At 37.0% G+C, this 27,284-nt stretch overlaps 4 protein-coding genes across 13 annotated transcripts in view; 3 read left to right on the forward strand and 1 right to left on the reverse strand.

Moving 5' to 3' along the window:
- The first annotated feature begins 104 nt into the window (after window positions 1–104).
- Window positions 105–4,144, forward strand: LOC124637818 (AH receptor-interacting protein-like). Of its 2 annotated transcripts, XR_006985292.1 has the most exons (7): window positions 105–304; window positions 380–565; window positions 800–962; window positions 1,504–1,690; window positions 1,948–2,090; window positions 2,226–2,925; window positions 3,417–4,144. XR_006985292.1 is itself a non-coding variant. In XM_047174505.1 (6 exons), the coding sequence occupies exons 1-6, from the start codon at window positions 227–229 to the stop codon at window positions 2,441–2,443; spliced, it is 975 nt and encodes a 324-aa protein (XP_047030461.1). In that variant the 5' UTR covers window positions 105–226; the 3' UTR covers window positions 2,444–3,053. The 2 variants fall into 2 exon arrangements, 1 of the variants encoding a protein (XP_047030461.1); XM_047174505.1 differs by lacking the exon at window positions 3,417–4,144 and having other exon boundaries at window positions 2,226–3,053.
- Window positions 4,145–6,136: 1,992 nt separating this feature from the next.
- LOC124637375 lies at window positions 6,137–17,271 on the forward strand. Its single transcript, XM_047173784.1, has 21 exons — window positions 6,137–6,398; window positions 6,661–6,811; window positions 7,052–7,233; window positions 7,467–7,787; window positions 8,214–8,351; window positions 8,745–8,860; window positions 9,139–9,247; window positions 9,604–9,726; window positions 10,102–10,294; window positions 11,239–11,456; window positions 11,773–11,878; window positions 13,586–13,809; window positions 13,906–14,046; window positions 14,202–14,468; window positions 14,598–14,747; window positions 14,841–14,973; window positions 15,168–15,334; window positions 15,553–15,735; window positions 15,948–16,135; window positions 16,435–16,591; window positions 16,814–17,271. The coding sequence occupies exons 1-21, from the start codon at window positions 6,246–6,248 to the stop codon at window positions 16,901–16,903; spliced, it is 3,510 nt and encodes a 1,169-aa protein (XP_047029740.1). The 5' UTR covers window positions 6,137–6,245; the 3' UTR covers window positions 16,904–17,271.
- Window positions 17,272–17,820: 549 nt separating this feature from the next.
- On the forward strand, window positions 17,821–20,239 carry LOC124637374 (cold shock domain-containing protein CG9705). Its single transcript, XM_047173783.1, has 3 exons — window positions 17,821–18,045; window positions 18,153–18,275; window positions 19,114–20,239. The coding sequence occupies exons 1-3, from the start codon at window positions 17,939–17,941 to the stop codon at window positions 19,268–19,270; spliced, it is 387 nt and encodes a 128-aa protein (XP_047029739.1). The 5' UTR covers window positions 17,821–17,938; the 3' UTR covers window positions 19,271–20,239.
- Window positions 20,240–20,646: 407 nt separating this feature from the next.
- Window positions 20,647–27,284, reverse strand: part of LOC124637372 (huntingtin-interacting protein 1) — a 30,258-nt gene continuing 23,620 nt past the window's right edge. For 7 of the 9 annotated variants that reach the window (XM_047173778.1, XM_047173773.1, XM_047173774.1 and 4 more), the window contains 8 exons: window positions 26,973–27,123; window positions 26,242–26,390; window positions 25,820–25,940; window positions 23,926–24,152; window positions 23,400–23,641; window positions 22,560–22,789; window positions 22,052–22,209; window positions 20,647–21,768 (listed from right to left, as the gene is read on the reverse strand). In XM_047173778.1, the coding sequence (XP_047029734.1) occupies window positions 21,739–21,768; window positions 22,052–22,209; window positions 22,560–22,789; window positions 23,400–23,641; window positions 23,926–24,152; window positions 25,820–25,940; window positions 26,242–26,390; window positions 26,973–27,123 (1,308 nt within the window). In that variant the 3' untranslated portion in view covers window positions 20,647–21,738. The remainder of the gene's footprint in view (window positions 21,769–22,051; window positions 22,210–22,559; window positions 22,790–23,399; window positions 23,642–23,925; window positions 24,153–25,819; window positions 25,941–26,241; window positions 26,391–26,972; window positions 27,124–27,284) is intronic. The other 2 variants (XM_047173779.1, XM_047173781.1) reach the window with 1 other exon arrangement.

Here is a 27,284-nt window from a genome sequence, read left to right on the forward strand (position 1 = left end):
CTGTTGATTTTTATGTTTGAGAGAGAGCTTGACTCCACAGTGAAATCAAACCTTTAGTCCTAAATTGAAAACTGGCAACATTTTCAATATGTCACTGTCAATGCTGTCAGTGTCATAATTTCTGTTTGTCACCTCTGTTCAATAGTCCTTCACAGGTTGTGAATTTATAAAAACAAATAACTATTTACTAAATAATTAATCAACTGTGCCATATAATTTGAATGAAATGACTCAAATCGCCCCCGTAGTTAAGAATCTTATTTACGCTGGACAAAAATATATTCCTATTGCCAATGGGAGTAAGGTATAGTCATTTATATTCTTCTAGTGATATCCAAAAAGTAAACATTGTTTTGGATTAAAAATATAATCTTTGCAGGTTCATTTTCATTTCCAAACATGGAAACTTGGGAAGGAGAGAGTTCTGCTGGACGATAGCAGAAAGATAGGGAAGAAAGAGCCCATGGTTTTGGTGATAGGGCATAAGTTCAAACTGGAAGTATGGGAGACTATAGTCAAGATGATGGCAGTCGGAGAAGTGTCCAGCTTCAAAGTTCAGAAAGAGGTAATAGAGTTATAGTCTACATATTTTATACCACTTAATATAAAAATAAACTATAACTTTACTACTAAGATACTATTCAAAAAAACTACAGAACCTTTTGTTTCCCTCATACATAATAAACAGAAGCAGTAAAATGCAAACATTATTTTATAATAAAACAGAAACACATATTTCATCAAAAAACATTGCAAAATATAGTACTAAAGATGCAGAATAATATTGTTATGTCTACAGCTAGTCTTTAGTTACCCCTTCATATCAAAAACCCTGCGTGAACTGGGACAGGACCCTCGCAGGGTGAAGCACTCATGTACCATGACTTTGCACACTGAGGGGCTTGGCCATGCAGACCTGGATGACTTGATGAAGAACCCCTGCGATTTGGAGTTTATTATAGGTGAGATTTATAAATATGGTATAGTTTTTATTTAAAATCTACTGCATATGGCTGAGAAACTGCTGCAGTGGAATATGTCCTGAACTATTAATTATTTTTTGTTATTGTTCTCTCTCAATTTTGCCCAATAAGTGAAATTGGCGTAAATAAATAATAATAATAAGACAGTCATCAATCGCTCCGAGAGAACAGCCTTTTTATGTCCCCTTTCAACACTTCTCCATATGAAATCAGTTATATGTTTGTCAATTCTGTGGAATAATATTAGCAAAGTGAGGACCACTTGTATTCTGTTATCTTATCTTTTATTCAATATTGCATGCCACAGATATGAATTTAGATACTAGCGTTTATTGATTTTGATTATAATTTCGGCTGCTGGCTTTCTACTTCTTTTTTTATATATTGTCTATTGTCACCTTCTTTCTGTTAATCACATAACATCTTTTGAAAGCTTGAAAAAATATTATCTTTACAAAATTACGCTATGTTGTTCCAAATAAGCTGTTAACAAAAATTGCAAAGTTTATTTTTACTTCAGAAATACTGAAAGTGGAAAGATCAGATGAATATGAAAAAGAGTTGTGGCAGCTGAATGCCAAAGAGCGAACGGATTTGATACCCATGCTCAGAGAAAAAGGCAACAAACTTTATGTGCAGAAGAAGTATAAAGAGGCTGAGGAGGCTTACCATGAGGCTCTGGGCATTTGTGAACAGCTTATGATCAGGTAAACAATAGAATCAATCCAAACATTATAATTACTGACATGTTTAGGCAGGTTGGTTATGGTAACCCCACCCCACAACAATTTTTCTACTGAGAATGGCCTAGAGTATGTTGATGATATTATTCTATCAACTTGCCTTGCTGAAATGCCGCAAAATTAGTTCTGCTGACTGTTTGATAATATCATCAAGCAAGATATAAATAGTTCAATATCTAGTTCAAATAATAGTTCATAATTTAATAACTTAAATGTTACAGGGAAAGAAAAGGAGATGAAGAATGGGCAGATTTAAATAAAATAAAATTACCCATCCTACTCAACTATGCACAATGCAAGCTGCTTAATGGAGAATATTATGCAGTCATAGAACATTGCAACACTGTCCTAGAATTTGAAAAAGGTATAGTTTCAAATATCTCTTACTTAGGTGTCTATTTTGAAATCAGTTTTCTAACTTTATAATTCTACATATCTCAGTAATTAAGCCCAGTTGCGATTATGTGAAAAATACAACGTTTTTTTTTTTTTTTTTCAGATAATGAAAAAGCATTATACAGAAGAGGTAAAGCGCACGTCGGCGCTTGGAACCCCGATGACGCAGAAGACGATTTCAAAAGATTAAAATCTTTAAATCCGTCCATGGCCACCACTGTAGATAAAGAACTGGAAAACATAAAGAGGTTACGAAAAGAAAAGGAGGACCAGGATAAAGATGCGCTTAAAAATATGTTCGTGAAAAATGGGACCATGTAGCAGTAAGGGTCATTGAACTTAGTCCTATATGGACCAACTAAGGGTCTCCCCACATTTTTCGACGCGGAATCGGATTAAGCCGAGTGCGTATCTCCACACTGCTCGACTTATCGTTGACCAGCTAGACAAACGGCTCATTTCGCTGTTGGCCGATATCGCGACGCGCCGTCCTAGCCAAGCCGATGCGAATGGTATTGGTAACACCCTTATTACGTTGTCTACGTAAAGGCTTTTTTGATGATGGTGTTAGCCGATTCGCGTCGATAAATGTGGGGAGATCCTAAGTGACGTAGGTATACGGTAGTGACGTAAACTTCCAAAACCCATTGTGACGTAACCCAAAAGGGCACTGGGATTTCTTGTAATGTAGCATTACTTGTGAAGTAGTTTTTATGAAGTTTCACTCTTTTTCTCCAAGAATTAATCTAGTGAAATAATGAGATTTTAGGTTCATTGGATGTTTTGAAAGAGACATTTCTAATGCTCCTGCTCCACCTGCGTCTTAACGCGTAAAATGTTGGCGTTACGCAGATGTGGCCAACGTTTTAATGACATTTTATACAAATGGCATTATTAATAGCATTAAACGCTAAGCGATAACTCGGGTGTCGGTTTTTTGGACACATCAAAGGGTTTTAGTGCGTAGCTTAGAGCGCTAAGTGATGTTGGCTACATTAATGCCATCTCATTGCACGCATGCAAGGACGAGTGTAGATACTTTGTTTAAGCGGTAACTGCATTTAACGAGCACGATAATGGAATGGTCAAATGAGAAAGCTTTAGTTTTTAGAATTATTTTGTGTGCCTAAGTTTAACCTCTTTAATGTGTGTTAACGCGTTACTTCATGAGGGATTAACTCTCGCGGCACTGTAACCTAAGTGTAGCCAACACGCATTTTTAATGCAATAAGTAACGTGTAGTTGGCCATTGACATTAACGTTAACGCTAACGCAGGTGGAGCAGGAGCATAAGAGAAGTCAGTACAATAATTAAAGAGTAATAATATGTATTGGTATATGTTTGTCTATGGTTTATTTTCTTGGAGAAAAAATAGTCTTGGCCTCTCGGCTAGACAGTCCAATGTATTATTGCTATTTTTGATACTTAAGTAGGTATTCCTAGGAAAACTGAATTGTATAATTATTTTCTATAATTGTTTTTGGACCTGCACAATTTATTTATAAAAGCTAAAACTGTGAAGTATTGATTTTAAGAAACGTGATCAAAAAATTGGTCGCGTCTTTTCCAACGTTTTCGAAAATTAATTTAGAAGTATAGATAAACATATCTGCATTATTTTATACTTAGTGCTCAGGCTATCTAGCTTTTCGGGATAAAAATAAAGCCAAATTATATCATTGCACTAAGCAGGCGGCTTCTGTGAAGTTTGAAGTGGCAACCCAACTTAATATTAATATTGCCAGTTGCCACAACTTATATTCATTTCTTTTCAAAAAAGTTCTTCCTACTGTTAGGGCAAGAAATAAAAAAGTAAGTGTATTTAAACAGACTTTATACCTCGTGAAGTGCTATTTGCTATCGTAACTAGTGTACCATACTTACGTGTTAGTTAAGTACATTATGTAAAGTAAAAATCCTTTATACCAATATTTTCAAAATCTGTTGTAACTGTGACTAATTTATTATAATGATTATTTATTGTATATTAACTTGAAAATATATAAATTGTTAAAAAAATATTTCAATGTGTTTTCATTCTGCTTAGAAGCAGAAGAATAGAAGGTACGATGGTACCTAAACTATAATAATTGGTCCTAAAGTTTACTCTGCGAAAATTCTAGTCAAGAAAGAAGGCCGAGCTACGGCACTTTAATTATATATTTTTTTAAGTGATTATTCATCACATGGCAGTCCCGTTTTTCTTAATAGGGTCCGTTCAGATAGACCGGGTCGGAGAGCAGAGCAAATTCTTAACACGTTGAAAATTGAGTACTTAATATTTTAAGTAAGGTTTATTTTTGCATGCGCACCGCTTTTGTCATTGAGAATGCTCGAATGCGATCGGTGTGAAATAATAAGAGGAGCCACCCCCGGCCCCGATCGTGTATTTTTTCTTGACGTTTGGCTCCGCTTGCATACTCATGCTCGCGCAGCCGATCCGCTCCGGTCTGTGTGAAAAGAAAAATGCGCGCCGATGCTCTCCGACCCGGTCTATCTGAACGGACCATAGATATAATATACTAAACAAGATTGCGCACTCTCAAAATATATATTTACGAAAATGAACTCTATTCCAACGCAATAAGTTACTAAATTGGTTGCATAATACACGGAAGCAAATCCGAGCCGAGAGGGATAGTTAGAACGGAGGCCGTTTGTCTCTTTCTAACACCTTGCCAGCATAAAGAAATGTTGTGATCAACAGTTTTGTCTTCCCAAAAATTGATAACAATCGCATTCATTTATTCGTAATAATTCTTAAAACATACACAACATACATTTTTATTTTGCTTTTAAGCTATTGCATAGCTTCTATCGCAGGCCTTGAGCGCGGGGACCAAATCCAGAAATTCCGTAACGAAAAAACCTCACGCTCCCCACTCCGACGGGCACGGAGGCAGAACCACAAAAGTAAAGTACTAGGACAGCATAATTCACCTTAGTAAAGTATACCAATAACGAAATTTCGATGCAACTGCTCACCATGTACCAGGGTAGCATAACTTATATGAGTATACCAATACCAAGTGTAGGTAGACGCTACTGCTCACCATGTACCAGAGCGGCAAAAAATACACCGGGCGCGGGTAATATCGCGGGGCTATATTATTATACCTATATATAGCCGTTAGTAATTAATAATTATAATTGCATAAGTTGATACAGAATGCTATGCAATAGCTTTACCGTGGCAGTCCCCGAGTGCCACACGTATTTTTTTTTTTTCTAGCGGTAACCCTGAACATTCTTGGCGTGTAATCAGCATTTAAAATGTAGTTAATATTTTTTTGTATTAAATCAATTTAAACTATTAAAATGGTGAAAAAGTGTTGCTTTTATACTTGTGAAAGTGAATCCTCTGGTAGTTGCAATATATCGTTCCACAGGTAAGCTAATAATAACATTTTCGTAAATCAAACGACTAGGGTGCCCATGAATTCTTGTAATGAGTCAAAATATGGGTGATGGATTTTAAAACTGTTGTACTATTGTTATAGCTTCCCAAAAAAAATGTAGAAAGGCGATATAAATGGCTCAGCAGTCTATATGTGAAGCAAAAATACAAAAAAATCAGTCTACACTTCGAATCTTCCTGTTTTTATTACTGCTAATTATTAAAAGCCTATATTAGTATTTTAAGGTCACAAAAGTTAAAACTTCAATACCAATCTGTGTTTAATAATCTTAGCAAACTCGGATTGGTCTCACATAAACTTAATCTCATAGTCACCCTATTAGAAAGGGACAGACGGCCTCCGTACTGACTGTTTCACTCGGCTCGTTTTTTGGTAAAAAGTGCGCAGTCCTGTTTATATATTATATCTATGGAACGGACCATAAAGCGCTGATTATTTTCGAATTCCTATAGATTTATAATTTTATTTCTAAACGAATACGTCAATGTCAAAATTGTATGTTTTGGGGTAGGCAGTTCCAGTTTCTGCTTTCTTCACTTTTTAAGCATAAATTAATGTCTTGTCTTATTCTTACTAGCACGATTTCAGATTTTAGGACACGTAATCTTCAAATGCTAAAAATTGACGAAAACATAACCTCATAAACATTAGCGAGTGTATAAAAGTTTTAAACAATTTTATTTTAATTATATTTTAAAGTAATATGGCAGAAGAAAATGGTGAAGTTCAAGTAAAAGATGATGTACCAAATGAAGAAAAGGTACAAGAAGAATATGCGTATTTGGATCGGGGAGGTTTCTCTTCGGAAAAGTTTAAAATTGAACTGCGTGGACTACCCAAGTTTTATGGAATAGCGGTATGTTTACAAGTTTTTTTTATAAAAAACGAGTATAATAAAGTGTATGCCTCATTTACTGTTCTAAAATGGATCTATATCTCTTTACTCCACATCAATTTACATTTTTAAATATTTATGCTAAAAAAAGGTTAACATATTGTTAAAATTGTTATTTGACAACATAATGTGGCATTATTTACTCTAAAAATTCTAAAATGATATAAATGAAACAGTATGTAAACGTTACTTTATTAATATCAACAAAACTTTTCATTTTTAGGAATTAAAAAAACTTATGAACAATAAACTCGGATTGAATACAAGTAAAATCAAAAGACCTAAACATGGCAGCCACTGGTTGTATGCATGCTTCCAAAATGATGAGGAACGCAAGAAAGCTATTGAAGCACTCAATGGTTTCTCATGGAAAGGTAAATTCTTCACATTATTATTGAAACATTTATGAACAAAATAACCAGAAAGCCTATTTTTTTTTTAATAATTAGATTTCTAAGGCTCGCGACACACTTGCGACTCCTCTGGTATTCTAGTGTCCATATACTTTTTCCATCAGGCTCTCTGGTAAACTTTTTGTTCAGAATTCAAACAAAAATATTTTTTGGTTTTGTAACAGCCAGTATTTTCTTTAAGTTATGTCCATAAACTTCCAGGTAAAACTTTAATAGCTGAAGAGGCGAAGCCAGCACCAGACCCATTAGTTAAGAAAAGGAAACAAGATGAGGATGTACCAGAACAGAATAAGAAGAAGAAAAGCGATGATGAAGGCAAGAGTCAGGAGGAGAGGCTGAAGGATGCCACCACTCCATACTGGAATATCACTTATGAAAATCAGGTACCTACCTCTTATTATAAGAAGCAGGTAAAGAAAAATAATAAGGTAGTGGTTTCCTGTGGTTTTGCTTACATTCTCAGGGAAACCTATAAACATGAGCTATCCAACACTGAATAACAACAAGACAAATCATCTCAGTAGTTACTAGGATATTCTTTTTATAGACTAGTACACAGCAGTCTTAAAATCTAAGTATATAAGTCAAAAATTTTATAATTATTTATACCCCACAGCTGGCAGTGAAAGAAAAAGAAATAAGAAACATACTAATGAGGTTTGACAATGAGATCTGGAAAATAGACAGGAATAGACGACAGGAAATTCAAAAGAACCAAAAACAGTATGGAGGTTTAAGTTTCGAACTCAGACCTATAGAGAAGTCTCCTGTTACTGAGGGGTATAGGAACAAATGTGAGTTCACTGTTGGGATTGATGAAGAGTCCAAGTTGCCCACGGTAGGCTTCAGACTCGGCAGCTACGTCACTGGTACTGTTGGCGTTGGACCAATACAAGGAATGATCCACATCTCTGAACAGACAAAGAAGGCTGTTTTGGTGAGTAAATAATTATAGTTGAATACCCTAACTAACTACAATGTTTTGGCTTGTTTAAAAATCCCCACTAGCCCCATCATTATCAGCCTTTTTATCTTCACACTGCACACAGGCCTCCTTTCAAACATCTCAGAGTAGAATGAGCGTTAGCGCTAAACTTGTCATAACATTATATGCAATCACATAAAATCATTTATCAGCACACCTATCATGCAGCTGGATGTGATTAATTTGCTTCCATTTAAAGAAATAATATTTACCTTGGCTAAATCCCCAATTTGTTTTTTAATTTTTCAAAAAAGAAATTGACAGCCACATATATTTTACAATATTTCCCCTTTCACATTTCATTACTATAGCTTACTCATCTGCTTCCATGTATATTAACGAGCGTTACAATTACATATTAATTTAGCTGCATTTCAGCTATTCCAAGAGTTTGTGCGCAAGTCCAAGCTAGCGCCGTTCTCTCCGACCGACTACTCAGGGTACTGGAGGTATCTCACTGTTCGTGACTCCACTTCCACTGGTGAAGTTATGCTCATCGTTGCCATGCATCCTCAGGTTTGTATAACAATATTTTTGTATTACAAAGTCGTCAAACTTAATGGCGGTTCGTAACTAACTTCCGAGCACAGGTACTTTCGCGTATGGGGCCATACCTTTTGCCACCTTTCTTCACCTACTATGTACTTATACCTAAAAATGGTCTTTGCGTAGCGAATCGAGCTCTGTTCCGAACCGCCATTAAGTTTGTCACGAAATTACTAGATCCTTTTCGAAAATAAATGCATTAAATAATTAATAGAAACCTGTATTTTTGGTTAAAACAAAATTTAATAAAAAAAATATACTTGTAATGCTTATGCATGCAGAAGAATTTCATTACGTGGTAATAATACTTAATTAGTTGGAATAAGTATTACATTTTTTACAAAGTTGTGTTTTTGTTTGAAGGCACTGACAGAGGATGAAATTGATGGAATCAAGAAGGGTTTAATTGACCATTTCAATTCAGAAGAAGCAATCGCTTGTGGAATCAAGTCGCTCTACTTTGAACTTGTCGTCAAAAAGTATGTTATTTAACCATACGTCTGGAACCTCTACTATTTTTATTTATTAACTAGGAGTTCCTATCGCCTATTTTCTCATATTCCACCCTATTGTTGAAAACTACTTGAAAATCCGGTAACAGACAAAAAACTCGGCGGGATACTAATCATTCAATACAAAATTACTACCCAAAGTAAATTCATATAAACATGTGCATATCGCTTTCCGTGATGATCAAATTTCTTCCGCATCTCTCCTTCCGTATGTTGTAATTATTTTAAATCATGTTATATTTCAGACGGGTAGGTGAAGAAGGGTCTAAACCAATACACCTATCAGGTTCCACTCACATCACGGACACCATTCTTGGCAAACAGTTCAGGATATCACCGGAGGCATTCTTCCAGGTAAGTCTGCAATCAGTCAAATTCAATGGCAGCTTATAAAACAGCTAATTAAACTGTTTTTTTTAAATATTGGAGCGACTGCCTATATGACCTCCTCAATATAGTTACCCGCGCAACCGAATGCCCCACTATCAGTCTTTATGGCTTCTGACTGTCCGTAACGGCTACAAAAATTTAGATACAAAAATTTACCATGCGCTCCGAAAGACTATGAAATGGCCACTGAGCGTTTCTTAGGATCGCTCAACCCTCGCCCCTATTTGCCTCGAACTTTCTTTCGCTTTGACTAAATACTGCAATATTAGTTTTTTTTTAAAGTAACAAAAATCTCTTTTACAATAAAAGTATGGTTGCAGGTAAATACGGCTGGCGCGGACGTGTTATACCGAAGCGCTATCGAGATGAGTGAGGTGCGACCAGACTCCACCGTCGTCGATATATGCTGCGGGACCGGCACTATTGGACTGTGTTTTGCTGAGGTAGGTAAGCTTATTATATATTAAGGCTTGTATATATTGGTATTAAGGCGTATTTTAACCAATTATATATTTTTATATTTTACTTAATAATGTCGAGTAGTTTGTGACTATTTGATGTAATGGGACCAATCGGTCAACACTCGATCGATGATAGAATCGATTGGTTGACGTCGATCGATATTTTCTATGGCTTCGATTGACGAACAATACATAGGTCTAGTACCACCCTAAAAACCTCTCTATGGAGAGGGAAGAAGATGTAAGACTTGATCGACTTTATAATTAGGTATATGCCGTCTTTCTCTTCTATCTAACTTTATTTTCTTCCATCTTTTATGTACTACATCACAGTTTTTTCTTCATAAAAATTTCCAGCACTGTAGCAAAGTGCTAGGCCTAGAAATGATAGCGGAAGCTGTCAAAGACGCTAAAGCGAACGCGGAGCTGAACGGCATAGAGAACTGCGAGTTCTTCACTGGCAAGGCGGAGGATATACTGCCGTCAGTGCTGGCCAGAGCCACCGGGGATGATGTTATCGCTATTGTGGACCCGCCTAGAGCTGGACTGCGTAAGTTGTAACTTATAAAGTCTTAAGTTGCTCATTGCTTTTAAAATAAAACTTCAAATTGTATGTTTTTATTTCGCACTTCCATTGTTGCGTGGAAGAAAGAAGACTTTGTCTAAATTCCAACAATTTGAATGAAAACCGGCCAAGTGCGAGTCGGACTCGTGCACGAAGGGTTCCGTAAATTACAGTTAAATCAACCTATCTCAAAAACTATAAGAGATACTTTGATCAAACCAAAAATCGTTGAAAGAGTTAATTAGCATGCATCACCTCTATTTTTTTTAGAATTTTATACCCCGTAGTTATAAAAATAGAGGGGGGGGGACATACTTTTTACGACTTTGAGAGCTGATATCTCAAAAACCGTTCACTTTAAGAAAAATGTTTTTTAGAAAACTTTATATCATTTTAAAAGACCTTTCCATTGATACCCCACACGGGTATGTACATCGAAAAAAAAAATTTCATCCCTCAGTTACATGTATGGGGGGCCCCACCCCCAATTCTTTTTTTTACTATTTAGTGTCATATTTTTGTAGCGGTTCATACAACACATATTCCCATCAAATTTCATCACTGTAGTACTTATAGTTTCCGAGTAAATCGGCTGTGACAGACGGACAGACGGACAGACGGACAGACGGACATGACGAAACTATAAGGGTTCCGTTTTTGCCATTTTGGCTACGGAACCCTAAAAAGGTAGAGTACAATTTTGAATGTGTTTTAATCCTGTCATGTCATCCTCAAAGGAGCCTTAAAATATTAATGATCAAATAAATCTTGATACTGACATTTTTTCTTAAAACCTCGTTGGTATCACAGTCATACAAAGAAGGTCAAACCAAACATGAAATTCACCAATTCTTCAACATACAAAAACTATTACCAAAAAAATTCAGCAAACTTACCCCTAAACTCTAAACACGTTTACAAACTTACAGACATGCGAGCAGTAACCCAGCTCCGCAATACGAAGAAGGTCAAACGCCTTGTCTACATCTCATGCAGTCCCTCCTCCGTGGTGAAGAACTTCATAGACTTGACCCGTCCCTCGTCCAAGACGTTGCGCGGCGCTCCCTTCCTGCCGGTGCGGGCGGTGCCCGTCGATATGTTCCCTCAGACTAAACATGTGGAACTCGCTATATTGTTCGAGAGAGAGGTAATTTAACTATTTATTCTGAGGATTCATGTACCCTAGTTTATATCTCATGCAGTCCTTCTTCAGTGGTGAAGAACTTCATAGGCTTATTCCGTCCCTCGTCTAAGATGCTACGCGGCGCTCCCGTAGCGCGATTGCGCAAATTCTACTTTTTTTTCAACATTAAAAAAAAATCCGTAATATTTTATTTACGACCAAAAAAAATATTTTGTAAATCTTGTTGATCCTCGCAAGACACTAAAGCATCTTGCTAGTCAGGAATAATTATTCTAATAAGAAAATTCTGAGCTATAATTATTGTTGTTTATTTTCGCAGAAGGTGCCGGATCCCGTGGAAGAGGAATCAGTGAAATCCGAAGACGCTGTCGTCGATACGAAAGTACAAAGTGACAATAATGATGTACATATAGATGATGTAAATAGTAAGGAGAACAATCATACTAATGTAGCATAGCATTTGTTGATTATTAAATGTTTATTGTTACATTCTATAAGTGTGTTTTTATTAAACCTTTATTTGATACCTATAATTACACCCAAATCTTGAGAGAACTACTGCACCCACCTGATAAAAAGTTATCCAGTTACCATCTGTATCTATACAACTACATCTCTATTGGTCAAATCGTTTTTCAAACGCAGAAATGCGATTATACAGAGTAGGTAGTGTACATTCGATAAATACCTGCAGATAAAATTTAATTCCATGTGCAGTCGACAAAATAGTTGATTAGTACTACAACGTACGATGTTCACAAAGTAACTTAGTACTGTATGTAATAGTAGACTATTATGGAAAAAAATAAAAAATTAAAAAAAAAATTTTGGAAAAACTATATAATTAAAATTATGGAATTCAGTTTTTCACACGAACAATTTTGAGATAGCAAAACCAAAACAACACAATATCCTAACTACGAAGCCTACACCAAGATATTCTCAGTTTCCACCACAACCTAGCTATCCATAATTAAATGAAATGTTAATCTGCGCGACCCCAGGGCGGCAAATTCTCCAGGAATTTAATATAGCGGCGACGAAGCGCTGCATTCCGTCGAAGCTTCGAGATCATTACAATAAGTATAGGTCGTATTCGTTCACTGAGCATATTGTCACGTATTCGGTTTTTTTTTCTGTGGTGCTCGAATAATAGGCGGCTATAGGTTTTAAATAAATTGTTTTTTATTTGAAACCTAACACAAATCCACTAATCAAATTAACTAGCGGTTCTCTGTGCTAATTTACACCTGCTTCCTGAGGGAACTATTTCCTATATCCGGTTAAAAAATTTAAATAGTAACCTTTGTTATTCTAATGTATGAGCTATATTCTTGCCAAGTTTCAAAAAAATCCGTTTAGTCGTTTTTGCGTGAACAAGTTACAAACATACGAACTTTCACCCTTATGACTGTGCAGTAAGATTACAAAAATTACCTTCCGTAGGTAAATAAGGTCCTAAATACACCGTATCTATATATTTCACTGTAAATCCAAATTGTTCAATTTATAATAAAAAAATAAAGACTCTTCCTGACTGTACAAACAAAGCCTTTCCTATCTGTCCTCGACTGTACCACAATCCCGTCATACCGTCACCTCCCTCAATATATTTATACAGCCTCATAGCTATATACCCTGGCATAGTTCTCAGCTCCAAGGGTTGCTCATTGTCTCTCTGACTCCACATCTAGGCGGTCTAGTGTTAACGCAATGTGCTAGTGAACACGATGGCGCTAAAGTGTTTAGTTACGATACTTTCTTTATTTGTTTGTTCACATCTTTCTTATACGATTAATAGGAATGCTGGTAAGTGGTGTTGTTTTATTTTTTGCAAGAAGTTATAGTGCAGTTTTCGAGATAGAGGTGCGGGTTTGGAACGAGATCGGCAAAAGTTTCATTTTTTATGCTGACTCTACCCAAAATTGTTTCTTGAGACAATATTTTTTTTTGTTTTCTTCACATCTAATCTTAAATATGCTTGCCTTTTTGTATATGCTATATCTACCTGCTTTCTCGTCTCTGAAATATGTGTCCGTTAACGGTCGAAATGCGGTAGGTATACCTGTTGCAATATAGTAACAAGTTTTTCTCAAAAAATAGCTCTCTTACCCACCACTTTTTTCCTCCAGACCAAAGATTAGCAGAAAGTGAGTCAGTCTTAGACCCAAATGGCGAATTCCTACTGAAATGGCGAGTTGATTATTCCTTCCGCAAGATTCAGTTTCAAATAGTAATATCGGAAACCGCACCATCTTTCCACTGGTTTGCGTTAGGATTCTCTGATAGAGGAAAGTTCAATAATTCCGATGTCTGTGTGTTCTGGACTGATTATAAAGGAAAACACCACTTTGAGGTAAAAATATTACAAAGTCGTTTCAATATTTTTATGATTTTACAAGATATATATTAAATCTAAATAATAATTTCCGATCTAATTTTAATATCGTAGGATATGTACGGAGATGATGAAGGTAACTTGATGCGAGATCCTAAGCAAGACTGTGACGCATTTTACTTGGACCCTGAGACTCATAGCTTGGTATTTGAACGGTTTTTCGACACATGTGACAATGATGACTATATTATTGAGGTAAGATCTACAAAAAAACGATGTATGCAATTATTTTTCTTTTAATTTTATTGTTTTTATCGCTTAGTTTTTTTTCTAATGTAACTAACTTCTTAATGCCAAGACTTTCCTTTCATTTATCAAGATCACATCAATCAACCTCACCTCTTTTTCAGGAAGGAACAGTCCACGTAGTCTGGGCTCACGGCAACGACAAACTATTCACATCCAAAGGCCTCTGCTTGACCTGCACTCCAACCACAGACCACGGCTTCATAAGAGTTCGACTCTTCACTCCTGTCGGTCATCAGAGAGTTGGTGATGCTTACCAATTGCGGATTACCAACAAGAACTTGAAGGTACCTGGGGATGATACCACGTATTGGTGTCATGTGGTCAAGCTACCAGAATTTATAACGAAGAAGGTTCATCATATCATTCAGGTAGTTAATATTGCAAAAAAAAATATAACATTCGTACCCACGTGAAATTACAAATACGTATGAAATTACAAGTACCTACCTACATAAAAATTAAAAACGTAATTAAAAACGTTTCGGAAAATATTTCAGTTCCAATCTACCATCACAAAAGGAAATGAGGGCTTGGTTCACCATATGGAAGTATTTTATTGCGACACCGACCCTAACAAGGAGGTCCCTCTTTATGAAGGCAACTGTTTCGCTCCTGACAGGCCTGAAATCACCAAAACATGTTCAAAGGTAAAAATCTTAGATCCGAACATGTCTCAAGCCTCCATGTCTACTTAAGCTTACTACGGTGTGACTTTCAATACGTTTCTGCAAAATTTCTAGGTAAAAGCAGCATGGGCCATGGGTGCTCCTCCATTTACATATCCAAAGGAAGCTGGTTTGCCTCTCGGAGGACCGAAAGCAAACAAATACTTAATGCTGGAAGTGCATTATAACAATCCGGAACTAAGAAAAGGTATAATAACAGTCATTATCACAACAGTACTAATTAATACGCTGAAAGGCTTTAAGGCTTAAAAAAATATATGAATAAATTTTTGAGTGCAGGGCCGGTTCTTGCGGTAGTTCTGTGACAGTCAAACAAAGTCCTGGATACAATGTTGTCGAACAATTTTTTCTAAGTATGGAAACCTTTTTGTTTTGTTATAGACTGGGTAGACAGTTCAGGTATAATACTCCATGTAACTGGACAAAGAAGAAAATACGATGCAGCCATTATGGAGCTCGGCTTGGAATATACCGACAAAATGGCGATACCTGGCAGACAGAAGGCTTTTCCGTTGACTGCATACTGCATCCCGCAGTGTACCGGAGTGGTAAGGCTCGTATGAAGCTATTTATATTAAAAAAGAAGGTAGAAGATGGCCCTTTCAATATCAAACTTGATTTCAATGCGGGGGTACCTACAAAAAAAGCCATAACGCTGACCTTATTCATAGTGATCCTAGTTATATCCTTTTGTTTCTTTTTTCCGATCACCAAAGAATATTCAAGTTTGCCACTTATTAAAATTTGATGGAGAACTCCATTCTAGGGTCTACCATCAGACGGTATTGTAGTCTTCGGTAGTCAGCTCCACACGCACCTGACGGGAGTGGCCGTCTGGACAAGGCATTCGAGGCAGGGGGTGGAGCTGCCCTACCTCAACAAGGACCTGCATTACTCCACGCACTTCCAGGAGATCAGAATCTTGCATCGCCCTGTTAATGTTTTGCCGGTAAGTTATAATAAACAGACGCTGCCGTGTTGCCTCTTTTAACATTCAAAGGTAGCTGTTGTATGTGCACCTTTCAAATGAAGCCAAATCTAGAAGTTGCGATTCTTTGTGTTTATTGCTAAAATAGTTTTTTTTGTAGGTTACTTGGAAATACATATTATTTTGGAAACAATTGGTTTAATACTCTGTCCTCTACTTGCGTGTTATTCCAGGGTGACTACTTAGAAACGACTTGCATTTACAACACGGAAGACAAAGACAATGCCACAGTGGGGGGTCACGCCATTACTGACGAGATGTGCGTCAACTACATGCACTACTACCCCGCTACAGAGCTGGAAGTCTGCAAGAGTGCCGTCTCCAACGCTGCTCTTGAAAGCTATTTCAAGTTTGAGAAACGGTAAGATACGCCGAATCTTAGGCTTTGGGGATGTAAATAGGCAAACAAATTCAGTTTTCGGTACGGTTAGATCACACCACTATTAATTTAAGCACCCTAACAATCCAGTTCCCCAAGATACAGGCAGCAAGCGCCTAGTTTGGGGACCTATAAATATGTCTTCCGTAGTGTAGTTACAGCGCACATTTGTATTCATTCATTTACCATATTTACTTGAATTGAAACGGAGTTTTTAATGTAACTGTGGATCAATAAACTTATATTTATTGTTTATTTATTAATAACTTCTTGTATTCTAGATGGGACAACATGTCAATCTCATACAAGGCGGCTCCCCGCGCGAACTATCTATCCATCAAGCCGTGGACTCACCTGAGGGCCAACGCGCTGCATGCTCTCTACACCGAATCACCTATATCTATGCAGTGCAACAAGTCTGATGGCAGCCGCTTCCAGGTAGACTATATTATGCTATCTTGTACCTACATGTTAGCTACCTTCCTAGGTAGAGGACTTCTCGAGGCACTGCGACCGTGCCGTGACTTTCACATTACACTATGTGCATGTGAAAAAGGCCTTATGTTGTGTGTACTTTAGATTTTTGAAAAAATATAATGTAGGTAGTTAATTGAATTCTTCTACAAATTGACGAAAGTTGTAACATTTTTTTTTGTGCAGGGAGACTGGGAAGGAATAGAGATACCAAAGATCAAGTTGCCCCTGCCGCCTGAAAAGAGAGTGTGTCCAGACATGATTATTGACAAATAATCTCAGTATTCAACTTATCACCTTTATTAAATACCTAGTAGTTAAGGGTCGAATGCTTAATACTCACTTAGGCATTGTTGTAGAGACATAAGCTAAAAACGTATATTTATCGTTATATAAATCTTGTTCAAATACATACATATTGTAAAAGTCATAGTTTAGCTAGGTACTTAATGTATTCGTTGTGATAAAAAGTTTTAACGTGTTAGCTGTAGACAATGATAAATTGTTGTACATTATTTTGTCAACTAAATGTGGTTGGCTATGAATGTCTACATTATTTGGAATCTACGTAGTTGTAATAAACTAAGAGTGACATTATGCAATAATAAAATAAAAATGTATAGTAAATAAACTACTATGTTTTATTACTTTGTGCTTTATTTGTTTTACATCACCATCGTCAAGTGGTCCTCTATAACAAAGAGAGCGACAAAAGCTTATAAGTAATGGTATTGTATAATTTGGAATTCATGAGCACCAATGTACATTTAAGAATGCAATCTTTTTATGAATCCATAGAATACTACGGTCAGCAACATAGGTGCATTTTTGCATTGCCTGTTATCAGGTTACACGGTAATAACGTTTGCGCTATTCATGCGATAATGAAAGTACAAAACCAATACAAAACTTGCTATAATCTAAGAGTCCTGATGCTAAGCTTGCATTTATGCAGTGGAAACGAGGATTTTTTCAAAGATTAGCGTAAATCTAATCCTTTTTTTGGATGTACTGCGAGCGCAGTTAACAAAGGTATAAAACACAACTACGTAATTAAGTACGCAAATAAGAAATAAAAGCGTAAAAATTGCTGTAATATGTTTGTTTAGAACATAAATGCTTCTTTTAAATTTTACTGTTTCCGAACGCATCAACATTATACTTGACATCTTCCATCTTTGACATTACATTGACATTTTCCACAAGCTACTGAGAATCTGAGAAGGCGACTGACATTTTGTTTTTCTTCCTTCTTGCGAAGTTCTTCTTGTTTATAATTTATTTCGGGGAAATAATTTGTGTACTGTAATCATGTCCAATGATTACGGCTTTAATAGTGATGATTCACCCAATAAAACAAATTCTCATCTACAATTGCCAAGCCCAATAATTACGCGCCGGAACCGAACAGCTTCGACGTAAGTATAATTTGTGGCATTGTTGATGATTTCCAGTAATTAATTACTAAATTATAATAAAAAGTAACGGGATTATACAGTTATCATTAAATTTTGTATTTTTTCAGGTCAGAAAGGGCTTTAGGAAATCCGATAGAAAGTGGTAAAATCAAATCATTTTGCCGAGCGAAAGGTCATGGATTTGTTACTCCTGAAAGAGGCGGCGAAGATATATTTCTACATATCTCTGAGTGAGTATTATTCCCGTTTAATATTCCAAAGCCTACCCACTGTGTGACTTAAATAATTTTGTACCATTATGTCTAAAAATCCTGTATACTTTAATTATTTTAACCACATAAAAGAAGCCTTCACAAAAGTATGTGAGCTAGCGGTAAACAACATTAATAATCATTTTTCAACAAACATGACACGTTTTTACAATGGGTTAACAGTTCCTCATGTTTGTTTACGAACATGATGAATGTGGAACATTCAAAATGTATGTATAACAAAAAATTGGCTCAGTCAATGTAAACAACTTTAGTGCAGTATTAGAAGAGAAATAAATGAACTCATATTATAATGGGCTTGTTATATGAATTACAATTTGTGGCTGATAACAGACATGTGATACTTTTTCATCTGAGTGTTTGAGTTAGCACATTTTGGAGGTCAAATGTGGGAGTTCTTTGTTTGTCTTTGTTCTTGTCATATTGTTCTTTTTTTGTTGAACTAACATAATATATCATATTACTTATAGAACATTATCTGTTCCTATAGCTTCTTTTATATTTATCTAAGGTTCAAAATGCTGTAAATCTGTAGTCATTGTTGTATTTATTTGTAACCACATCAAAACAAATAACCAAGTTATTTGCTTTTGTTTAAATTGTCAACTGTGTTTCATGTATTGAAAACAATTTTGTAATAATAAGAACTCCTGTGCTCAAGGTTATGATTATAAAACATACAAGCATCATTATTTTTTTTTATAAAAATGTTGTTTGTGCAAAAACATTACAGGTTTCTTTTTATTTATCACAAAATCCTGCATAACTATGACATAATACTTTTTGTTACTTACAGCATTGAAGGCGAATATGTTCCACTGCCAGGCGATGAAGTAATATACAGGCTCTGTCCGATCCCTCCCAAGTTTGAGAAGAACCAAGCTGTCCATGTCCGCATCGTCCACCTGACTCCTGAGAAGCACCTCAAGTGGGACGAGCCACCCCCGCTCTAACTTAATCCCTCCGCCAAACACACCTCACAGTCTTAAATATTGTTTGCAAGGTCCCCTTGCTCCCCCAATCTCTCTTTCCTGTCATATCTTAGCCATCCTTCATATAAATGTGTGTTATGCCACTTATAATTACTTTATAAGATTATATAACTATACTTATAAGTATGCCATACTAATTGTCGTCAGAATCGAATGCCACAGTGTCAATTGTGTATGTCTATATCTCAACAATTTATTGGATTCAATGGAAGGAACGAATTGTACTGCTCAGTTATGTTTAGATCATGGCAATGAAAAGACCAATGTTATAGCAAATGCATTTGTATATTAAATTGCAAAGAAATTCAGTATTTTATATAGTGAGAAGCCAATTTGTGGTGCTAAATTTTCGAAGGTTTTACCATCGTCTTAAGATTTTGATAACAGATGTATTTCTCTCAGTGAATGGATAATGGCTTCTTGCACCGAGGTAGCTTTACAGTTTGTATGATAGTGATAATGATTGCGTCATCGACATTATTGGCCTAATTTTAATCTCAAGTAATCTTCAGTACTTAAGCATCATGTATCAACTATGTTATTATTAATGATAGTGTATTATATTGCACAAATATGAAGTGCCGCTGGTTAGTGATGTGTGCGATTATTTTAGGAGTGTTATGTTAATCACTTTAGTAAAAGCATAATAATCTCATTTTTTATTCCTTTATTTGTATTTTATTATATTTAAGTGCAAAGATGATCGCAAGTTATAAACTATATAGCATTCCACAACTCAAGCATTCTCCTTAAACAAAAACCAATTTCTGTACTCTTTGTTATTAAATATTATATTTTATACTGTGTTGTCCCAGCCTGTTTGCAGGATGTATTTAATTTAAAGATGTAATCAATGCCATGCTTTCTGTACTTAGTTTTCTAGCAGTATTAGTTTAATACAGCGAATATATGGAATATGTGTAAGCAAAATGTTTGTTTTTGTTGCAAATCACGGGATGGAAGTGTGACACCATGACGGATGTGGTATTATCGTAAAGTTCATCGTAATCTGATAACAATTGTTTGTCTATTTTGGAGCAGATAAAGATACTTCACATTGAAAACACGTTATGATAAGGGTTTAATAATAAATCTTTTATCACAAAATTCACAGAGTTAACACTGCACCTTATCAGCTACGCCAAAATGCGTTTGTTTATTGGTTTTTATTAAACAATGACTATAATAATTGTTGAATTACATTCATTCATAGGTCGCAGGGATTTATTAATGTGAGGTCAACTGTCGTCTATTACGTATGACATAGTTTATGGCAAAGGTCAGACCTTCGATCCTACCAGCTAGCCTTTAAACTGGTTGTTAAATAAAACTACAACTTACGTTTCACATCATGTAAATTTTATTAGTAAATGTAAAACAAGGAATAAATAATACAAATGAGCCGTGCAGGCGATTTCTGTCCGAATCATTCAATACTAGGTATATTTATATAAATCAAACAAACGGGTACACTTATAGGCTAACATTAGTGATATCCTAGGCTGCATACCTAGATTGTGATCACACGCTTACGTACGTACCTAGCTAATCTACACAAAAATTGTATCGGAATGCGCATGACACGGCTACTCGTACAAACAATGCCCATGCCATAACACGTGTATAATAAACTAACATAATTCAATTATAAAATATCTATTTCTATACATAAAGGTACATAGACAATTCACAATTTACCTTAGTCTCTTTGCTTAAAGCTTATAGTCTCGTGATCATGCGTACTCCACGTTCGGGGGGATCAGACCAGTTTAAAGGCTTGTCGAGCCTCACGCGCTCCTCAGTCGTTCACTGAAGACACTAAGGTTTACATACATCTACTGGCTACCGTTTCTACCGTCCGGGTTGACCATCTTAATGACATCGATTAGTGCGGGTCAATAACATCAGCTTAATGTGAAAACCGCTCTGTTATCTTAGTTACTCAGTGTTACAGCCATTCCAAGGTTAATCAACATTGTGACTGGTTTACACTTCAATAAACGCCGTTTCTCCTGCAATTTCCTACAGAGTTTGTTACGTAATTAAAACTACTGCATATAATTTGTATCATGTAATTCTATGTGGACATATATTACGAATTCCATAGCTAATAATTAATTTACTTGCTTGTAAATGCCTTATATCGAATTATTATTTTTATTAGGATGTTAAGTCGTACAGTATACTGTATTAATTAGTAATTGATTGTCGCCCGTTAGGAAGACGCGTTCTCTCGTCCGTCACTTTAGTGAACTGAGCAATCGGCAAGCATGATAGTACAAAATTCGTTGTATAAAATAAACTATAAAAATGCGAGTACAATTATCTTCAAAAAAAGAAAAGTGCACGGAAACTGGTCAAAGCCTAACTAAAACCGTTAGCAATTTTATCAGCTGATGATTATTATCACTTAATAATTTTCCAGGTGTTCAATCTTTGCCGTTTTCCATGTTTCCATTCTGGAACAAAAAAGCATCTTTAAATATACTGTCGACTGTCTTTGACCACAAAATTGTCGTCAAATCCAACCCAACTTCATATAGGTCTCTTTAAAAAAACCTGCTGATCGATCTAAGTTGCTGAACACATTTTGAGATGATGGTGATCAGCGACAACGGTTTCTGTGTCACAACTACGTTTATCTCTTCTCGGCTTAGCCTGAAAATCAGCGCTGAGGCTTCGTAGCGAGGGCCGTGGGTGTGACGCATATTTCGTACGTCATGAACCTTTTGTAGTACTGACCTCTTCCATCTGCGCGAGCTGGTAGTGTCGCTTGCGCAGCGCGGCGAGGCGGCTGCGCTCGGCGTCCAGCGCCGTCTCCAGCTTCAGCGACCGCACCTTGCTCTCCATCTCCAGGCGCCGCGTGGCCGTCAGCGACAGGGAGGACGTGTCTAGCGCCTCTGTGGGGGTAAAGTTATTTTATTGGCATAAATATGCCGCATAGCATGTTTTTTTTTTCTTTTTTAAAATAAGAGGAGGGGCAATTCCTTTGAAGACTGTGGCAAAAACTATAATCAAGTCAGCTAGAATATGACGCCATCTGAATGCGGAGTACCTATGTTGTTGTGTTTATAACATTTTGACTGTTCTGAAGGAGGACAAGTAGACGCATTCGGAGTAGCATTTATTTAACAAGATCTATCCTCCTATTTTAATCCATGTCGCATGAGCTGTACAACTCTGCCGCATGACATTAGGGAAACCTGAAAAAATGCCCTTCAAATATTTATGAGGAGTCCATTCTACATACCTTGCTCCAACACGAGCGCGGAGCCAGCTCGTACAGCAGCGACAAGTGCACCTGTTGCGGCGGCCACGGAGCGGCTGGCCTGCGTCAGCCGCGACAGCGCGGGCGAGCCGGGCGGGGCTCGCGCACGGGACGCGGCTACTAGCTGTGCCGTACTACCCGCCACTTCGTGCGCGGCTGCCGATACACCTTCCACTTGACCTGATGCTCCTACTGCCTCGTCTGCTGATGTCCTGTATAATAATAAATCAGGTACATGTTCAGTTACGCCTGAAGTTCGAAACCTCTGGACTCGCTTACAGGGTGTAAGGTTTCCTTTAGGATTGTATCAACATAGTGAGCGAAAAGGGTTAAAGGGGAATCACATTCTCGAGCCTTACAACCAGTGTAGTGCTCACACAAAAAAGTTACTAAGACAACCAAATCGTGCTCTCGTAACAGGAGGTTCGATCATTTTGCAGGTATAGCTCAAAGTGCTAATACTCAAGGAAAAGTGAGAATTTTATGTGAAGAAACTCGTGAGATAAAATCACACAAATTATATAAGTATTCAAACCAAAACGAAGTCAGCTCTAAGCGAGGAGATCGAAGTTCAGCAATCTTAAAATGTAATATGGTAATCATAATATCATTAGTTCTTATAGACTGGAACAAAGTTGCATCAATTATCTCTGCTAGTCATATTACCTGACTCATAAGCGGAAAATAATTACGAAGTCAAAAATATATAATTTAGCCTTCAATGAGTCCATCATAGTAAAGCACTTTGCTTGCCTGAAAAGTATCCCTAATTCAAAACAACAAAAAAAACAAGCTGAATAAAACTATATAATGAATACATACACTAGCAGTTTAGCGGCAAACACAACAGCCTTAGCCGCTGAAATAAGTCCTTCAGACCACTGGGGGTTCTTTCTGTACATTTTCTGCCGAGTCTTGGGGTCTCCCAACTCGTTCTGAAGTTTTCTCGCGTCCTGCACGAGTATTTTGACAGCACCCATTAGAGTGGTGCAGGCGTCTAGAATCTTCCCGTTCACTTCTAGTTTGACGCCTGAGTCGCCGGCGCGGGTTGCCGCTAACATGTTCTGTGGAATTTATAGCTATGTCAGAAATTGTGGACCCAAGTGGGGGAAGGCGATATTTCTGGAAAATATTTAGAAGTCTGGATTTATTTCTATGTGAGAATATTGTGAGAAAAATACATTGTCAAAATGTTTGAATCTTCTTAGAAAAGTAACTTCAATCCAAGATAACACGTAGGTACCTACATAATTAGAATATTAAGAAAATGTATCCCCTGTTCGCTTATCCTAATATTACCAACCTAACCTAACATAACCATACATCTTCAAAATACATAGAAACTGACCTCAATCTGCGACGCAGCTTCTTCAATAGCTTTATCCATGTCAGCTAGTTCATCATCCACACTCCTAGCTCCACTGTTGAGTCTATCAGCCGCAGCCGCAGCAGTCATCAGACTTCGGACCTTTGTTCTGACGTCAGAACAATGCGAGCTGTCTACTGAACCGCCCTTTATGGATTCCAGGCATTCCTTTGTCGCGGACAACATTGAACGACATTCTGTATTTAGTTCTGGAAAGAGAATCGGTTTTGAATCATTTGTCTATATGATCTGGGTATGTGAACTGGGTTGCAAAGTAAAAAATCTAAGTTATAAGTTACATTTTTTGTAATTTTTTTGTGAAGACATAAAAATAAGGAATCGCTGTCACTTTTAAATTTGGCATTCATATGGAAGTTTAGAAAAAATTAAGCGAAAATCAGGAGAAAGAGTCCTTTTTACTTTCTAAAGGCCGGTTTACACTTTGCGAAGTGTGAAGTGATAAGTGTTAAGCGTTAACTTTACGCGATAAGTCTCAAGTGTTAAGTAGTCTTTTCCATCTCCGTTTACACAGTGTTTAGGAAGAAGCTCATAGTGGTACTGTCCGTTGTGCATAGTGTCTCTAGAAATGGAAGATGAACAGAGCCTAATATTGGGACAAATAATTAAGGAGATTGTATCTGTTGTGGTATCTGATATAGAAAATGAACTCAATTTTGAAATCGGGAATTCCCATCGCTTCACTCAGTTTCAATAGGGCCGCATCTCTCAACTGTTTGTTTTTAAATTCTGCGCACTTTACATTGTATAGGCATTCAAACTTTATGTATTCTTGTACGAATTTTAAAGTATGTTGTTCCGTCCACTTCATTTTCGCTTTGAACTTGACACTGCGCACTTAACACACACGTATTTACACACTGATTAGTATAGGCAAATTGCGAGAGAGGGTAGTAGAAAAGTTGAGAGGGGGTAGTCACTTAACAACAAAAATAGACCTTGATTCTATTCACTCGCACTAATCAATAAGTACTAATCGCACGTATCACTTAACACTAATCACTTTACGCTTCCGTTCACACCTTGATTACTAAACACCTGCACTAATCACCTGCAGTGTTAACTTAACAAAGTGTAAACCGGGCATAACTCTTTTGTACAAACTAAGCGAATCTTTACTAAAGGCCGGTTTACACTTTGCGAAGTGTGAAGTGATAAGTGTTAAGCGTTAACTTTACGCGATAAGTCTCAAGTGTTAAGTAGTCTTTTCCATCTCCGTTTACACAGTGTTTAGGAAGAAGCTCATAGTGGTACTGTCCGTTGTGCATAGTGTCTCTAGAAATGGAAGATGAACAGAGCCTAATATTGAGACAAATAATTAAGGAGATTGTATCTGTTGTGGTATCTGATATAGAAAATGAACTCAATTTTGAAATCGGGAATTCCCATCGCTTCACTCAGTTTCAATAGGGCCGCATCTCTCAACTGTTTGTTTTTAAATTCTGCGCACTTTACATTGTATAGGCATTCAAACTTTATGTATTCTTGTACGAATTTTAAAGTATGTTGTTCCGTCCACTTCATTTTCGCTTTGAACTTGACACTGCGCACTTAACACACACGTATTTACACACTGATTAGTATAGGCAAATTGCGAGAGAGGGTAGTAGAAAAGTTGAGAGGGGGTAGTCACTTAACAACAAAAATAGACCTTGATTCTATTCACTCGCACTAATCAATAAGTACTAATCGCACGTATCACTTAACACTAATCACTTTACGCTTCCGTTCACACCTTGATTACTAAACACCTGCACTAATCACCTGCAGTGTTAACTTAACAAAGTGTAAACCGGGCATAACACTATCATGTAGCTATTTTATTTGTGACACAATTTATAGGTGAGTAGTTCCTTACTGTCTGCGAGTGCCATGTCAGTGGAAACGTTAGACACTTCAGCAACGTACGCTGATAGCTGGGCTGTGTTGTGCGCCGCAATGATAGCTGACTTCGCCACTGACTCCTCGTTGCCTGACACCTGGAAGTAGGATTGGATGGTGATCTCAAGGAACAGGATTACATCAGGAAATAATTATAATTGCAAAATACAGACAACTGGTAAACAATATTAAATGTTCTGAATGATCTCTTTGCTCGAGGCCCCAATTAGATTATTGATAACATTATTTTTATTAATTATGTTAACTCATCTAGCATTTTCACAACCATGCTGGGGTCGTCTTCCAGTCTCACCTGATGCAGTAGTATGTTTGAGTACCAGTGTTTTTTTTTATAATATGTTGATCACTATAGGCATGTCTGCACGTCAGGGTCCTTACCTCAGTATGGCTGGACAGTTCTTCCAAAGCTTTAGCTGCGAGTTCAGCAGCCTCCCCGACCGTGTCTCTGCCGTGCTCGAAGGACGTGAGCGCTCCGCTCGCCACCTCCAGCGCCGCCTCGCCCGCACACGTCACTAACCGTGACTTTTCTGTATAACACAAGTTTGAATATAGGCCTTGCACGACAGACCTTTCATGCCAATTAATATACACATCTCATTTTTCGAAAAAGGTATTACAGTGACATAAAAGTGCTCGACGACCAATTTTTGACTAATCGGGCAATGCTATTGATCGTCCTAATTTGTTTGAAAGAATACAAATTGATCTATTATAAGTTTTTACGGTTGTTTGATAATCTATACTAATATTATAAAGCTGAAGAGTTTGTTTGTTTGTTTGAACGCGCTAATCTCAGGAACTACTGGTCCGATTTGAAAATTTCTTTCAGTGTTAGATAACCCATTTATCGAGGAAGGCTATAGGCTACTTTTTATCCCGGTACAGGAAGTAGTTCCCACGGGATGCGGGTGAAACCGCTGGCAGAAGCTAGTACTCCATAATGCTGCAATGAGCTCAATAATGCATTGATTCAGTAACCTTAAAGATCTTGACACGTAAGAACTTCTTACCAATTAGTGCACTACACTATAAGAAAGTTAAAGTAAATATTTACAGGAAAGTTTAGTTCAAGTTCTACATATAAAAATACAAATAAAATGTATACTAACGTTCTTCCAACGCCTTCTGCGCCTCTGCGAGTTGTCGCTTGACAGCCGACAAGTCGGCTTCGAGCACAGTATTGTGTTGCAACAAGTCCTGTAATTCACACTCGGCATTCAATCTCTTACTCTCCGCGTGGCCTAGCCTAGTTTCCAATAACTATACCACCATAGAAGAAGTAGGTACGCAAGTTCCAACGTTCCAAGCGAGTCCAAGAGCGCAGTCCGAAAGATTCCATGCACAGCGCGGCAGGTTGCGTAGATTGTAGAGGAAAGAAAATAAAACATGCAGTTTAGATAACGTTACATGCTAATAGGCAA

This window comes from Helicoverpa zea, chromosome 16, assembly GCF_022581195.2.
Source record: "Helicoverpa zea isolate HzStark_Cry1AcR chromosome 16, ilHelZeax1.1, whole genome shotgun sequence".
NCBI classification, from domain to species: Eukaryota; Metazoa; Arthropoda; class Insecta; order Lepidoptera; family Noctuidae; genus Helicoverpa; species Helicoverpa zea.

Excerpts from the sequence above, each read along its gene's own strand:
- LOC124637374 (XM_047173783.1), top strand. The coding sequence starts at position 17,939 with ATGTCCAATGATTACGGCTTTAATAGTGATGATTCACCCAATAAAACA. Across the intron at positions 18,046-18,152 it reads CGGAACCGAACAGCTTCGAC|GTCAGAAAGGGCTTTAGGAA; the intron begins GTAAGTATAATT and ends GTATTTTTTCAG. Across the intron at positions 18,276-19,113 it reads ATATTTCTACATATCTCTGA|CATTGAAGGCGAATATGTTC; the intron begins GTGAGTATTATT and ends TGTTACTTACAG.
- LOC124637818 (XM_047174505.1), top strand. The coding sequence starts at position 227 with ATGACTCAAATCGCCCCCGTAGTTAAGAATCTTATTTACGCTGGACAA. Across the intron at positions 305-379 it reads CTATTGCCAATGGGAGTAAG|GTTCATTTTCATTTCCAAAC; the intron begins GTATAGTCATTT and ends TAATCTTTGCAG. Across the intron at positions 1,691-1,947 it reads TGTGAACAGCTTATGATCAG|GGAAAGAAAAGGAGATGAAG; the intron begins GTAAACAATAGA and ends TAAATGTTACAG.
- LOC124637375 (XM_047173784.1), top strand. The coding sequence starts at position 6,246 with ATGGCAGAAGAAAATGGTGAAGTTCAAGTAAAAGATGATGTACCAAAT. Across the intron at positions 10,295-11,238 it reads CCCGCCTAGAGCTGGACTGC|ACATGCGAGCAGTAACCCAG; the intron begins GTAAGTTGTAAC and ends ACAAACTTACAG. Across the intron at positions 14,469-14,597 it reads AGGTTCATCATATCATTCAG|TTCCAATCTACCATCACAAA; the intron begins GTAGTTAATATT and ends AAAATATTTCAG.